General features: G+C 55.6%; 1 protein-coding gene across 16 annotated transcripts in view; it reads right to left on the bottom strand.

Moving 5' to 3' along the window:
- SRRM1 (serine and arginine repetitive matrix 1) overlaps window positions 1–1614 on the bottom strand; it is a 33523-nt gene extending 31909 nt beyond the window's left edge. For 8 of the 16 annotated variants that reach the window (XM_053576107.1, XM_053576111.1, XM_053576108.1 and 5 more), the window contains exon 1: window positions 1392–1614. In XM_053576107.1, the coding sequence (XP_053432082.1) occupies window positions 1392–1412 (21 nt within the window). In that variant the 5' untranslated portion in view covers window positions 1413–1614. Of the gene's footprint in view, window positions 1–1008; window positions 1186–1391 lie in introns of those variants that run through there. The other 8 variants (XM_053576100.1, XM_053576105.1, XM_053576101.1 and 5 more) reach the window with 2 other exon arrangements.
- Between the last annotated feature and the right edge of the window lie 372 nt (window positions 1615–1986).

Here is a 1986-nt window from a genome sequence, read left to right as displayed (position 1 = left end):
GAATGCACATCAGCAGTGTGAGAATTTGATAAAGTCATTTGAAACCATTATCCCAAAATAAACATCTTATTGTTTGCATAACCTAAGAACAGTCAAATAAATTAGCTGTCTTAAGTCAAATGATTAGAATAATATTGTAACTTTTGATAAAAAAAACTCGCCGGCATATTTAAAGTCAATTAAAAAATGTCAATGCCTATTTTGGAGTGTCAAAAGTTATTTTTATTAAAGCCCTGGCCTTACCCTTTCAATCTTTCCTTTAACACAAACTGCAAATTACATGCTCCAAAGAGAAGAGCCAACATGTATTACAGAAAATAGAGATTTTTTTGGCTCACACCACCAACTAGTCTCTATAAGGTTTCATTCTACGTTAAAACAATTTGCAAGCCCCGAAGCGATCACTGCTGCTCCATTCTAGCCCTACAAGTCCCCCTTTCCACCCATCTAGGTCTTGACCTTGTACTAATTTCCTACACGAGTGGAATACAGAACAGGCTCCAGCACGAGCCCGAAAAAGTTTGGGGCCCGAGGACCAACTACAGCAAGACAACTTCCCCGCCTGTAGGCGAAGGGCAGGCAGCAACTGGAGAGCTTAGGTAAGTCACCTCTTCGCCAGACGACTCCCAAAAGAGTAAAACAAACGGGGGCCGGGGGTGAACAGGAGGTGTGGGTGTAGGGCGGGAAGGAGAGCGGATTCGCTTCATAATCTACCTCCGCACCCTCTGGTCTCAAAGAGCCTTAGATTCGACCGTTCCCACTACAAATTAATCTGAGTTCTCCTCCCCAAAGGGATATCAAATTGGGCGGGAGCTCCCGCGAACTCTGACCTGGCGCCTCCGCGAAGGGCTTAGGACCTGGAGGGAGGACGGGGGGGTGGGGCGGCTACACGCTTTCCCAAGAAAAGCCGCTAAACGCTGCTTCCTGTCCTCTCCCTAAGCCGCTCTCCTGAGGCGTAACCCCCACCCCTAAAAACCGTACTCTCTGTGCCCTCCAGCCACCAGTCACCTTAGGGCTTCCCTCCAGCCTCCCCCTAGGGACTTCCTCCTAGCGGCTCTGCTAGGCCCCAGGACCCAGCGGCACGCGCGGGGCTCGGCTTGCAAACCCCGCCAGGCAGGCGGACAGCGAGGCACCGCTTCGGCCCATTCCCGCCGCCATTTTCCGGCCACCGTCGCCGCCGCGTAGGGGGGACGATCCCGAAGGAGGAGACTGCGCAGGGGCGCACCGGTCTTCGCCGCAACGCAGGGGGGCGAGCGTCCACCAGTACCAGGGACCCTCAGGATCCTGGAGGGCTTCCCTTATTGACTTACCCCGCCCCAAGTTAAGGCCTCCTGCCGAGCCTTACGAAGAAACCCCTAGCCTCATCCCCAGGTCCTCGCAGTTCTACTTACGCGGAAGAATCCCGCGTCCATCTTGCTGCCTCGCTCGGAGATCGCTCCCTATCCCAGGGTGCACCGCGCCGCCGCGACGGAGGGCGGGACTCGCAGAGGGAAAGCCGAACGCCGGGACGCTGCGCGCGCCGCTCCACTCGCCCCCTCCTGCCGACACGAGGCCGCGCCTGCTCAGTGTTCTGAGGATCCGCCACGCGTGCGCACGAGCGCCGGCGGGGGGGGCTTCTGCCGGCGCGAGGTTCGCCAGTAACCAGCCGGGGAAGTGAGTCTTGTGATCGCAGCCAATAGGAGAGAAAGGACGACTGAACGCAGTCGCCCAGCCCTGCCAATCCTTTTGTGGCGCGTGACCTGCGTTGTTCGCGCAACATGACATGACCCATTCTTCGACCCGTAGTGGGGGAGGCCACCGCTCTGGCGGCGGGAGGGGGTGCGAGTTCCCTGAAGCGATTGAACAGAAAGGTTGTTACCTCAGAGTGACGCTGATGAAGTAGCCCGTGAGCGAAACAGAAACCGGCCGCCGCCCTTGTCATTGTAAAAGTTATGTTTGTGTGGATTTGACGAGTTTTCCATTTATGAGGATTGGCTGTAAAGTCGT

The sequence above is a fragment of the Nycticebus coucang genome, chromosome 22 (assembly GCF_027406575.1).
Source record: "Nycticebus coucang isolate mNycCou1 chromosome 22, mNycCou1.pri, whole genome shotgun sequence".
In the NCBI taxonomy this organism is placed as follows: domain Eukaryota; kingdom Metazoa; phylum Chordata; class Mammalia; order Primates; family Lorisidae; genus Nycticebus; species Nycticebus coucang.
This window is presented reverse-complemented; position numbering and strand designations above follow the sequence as displayed.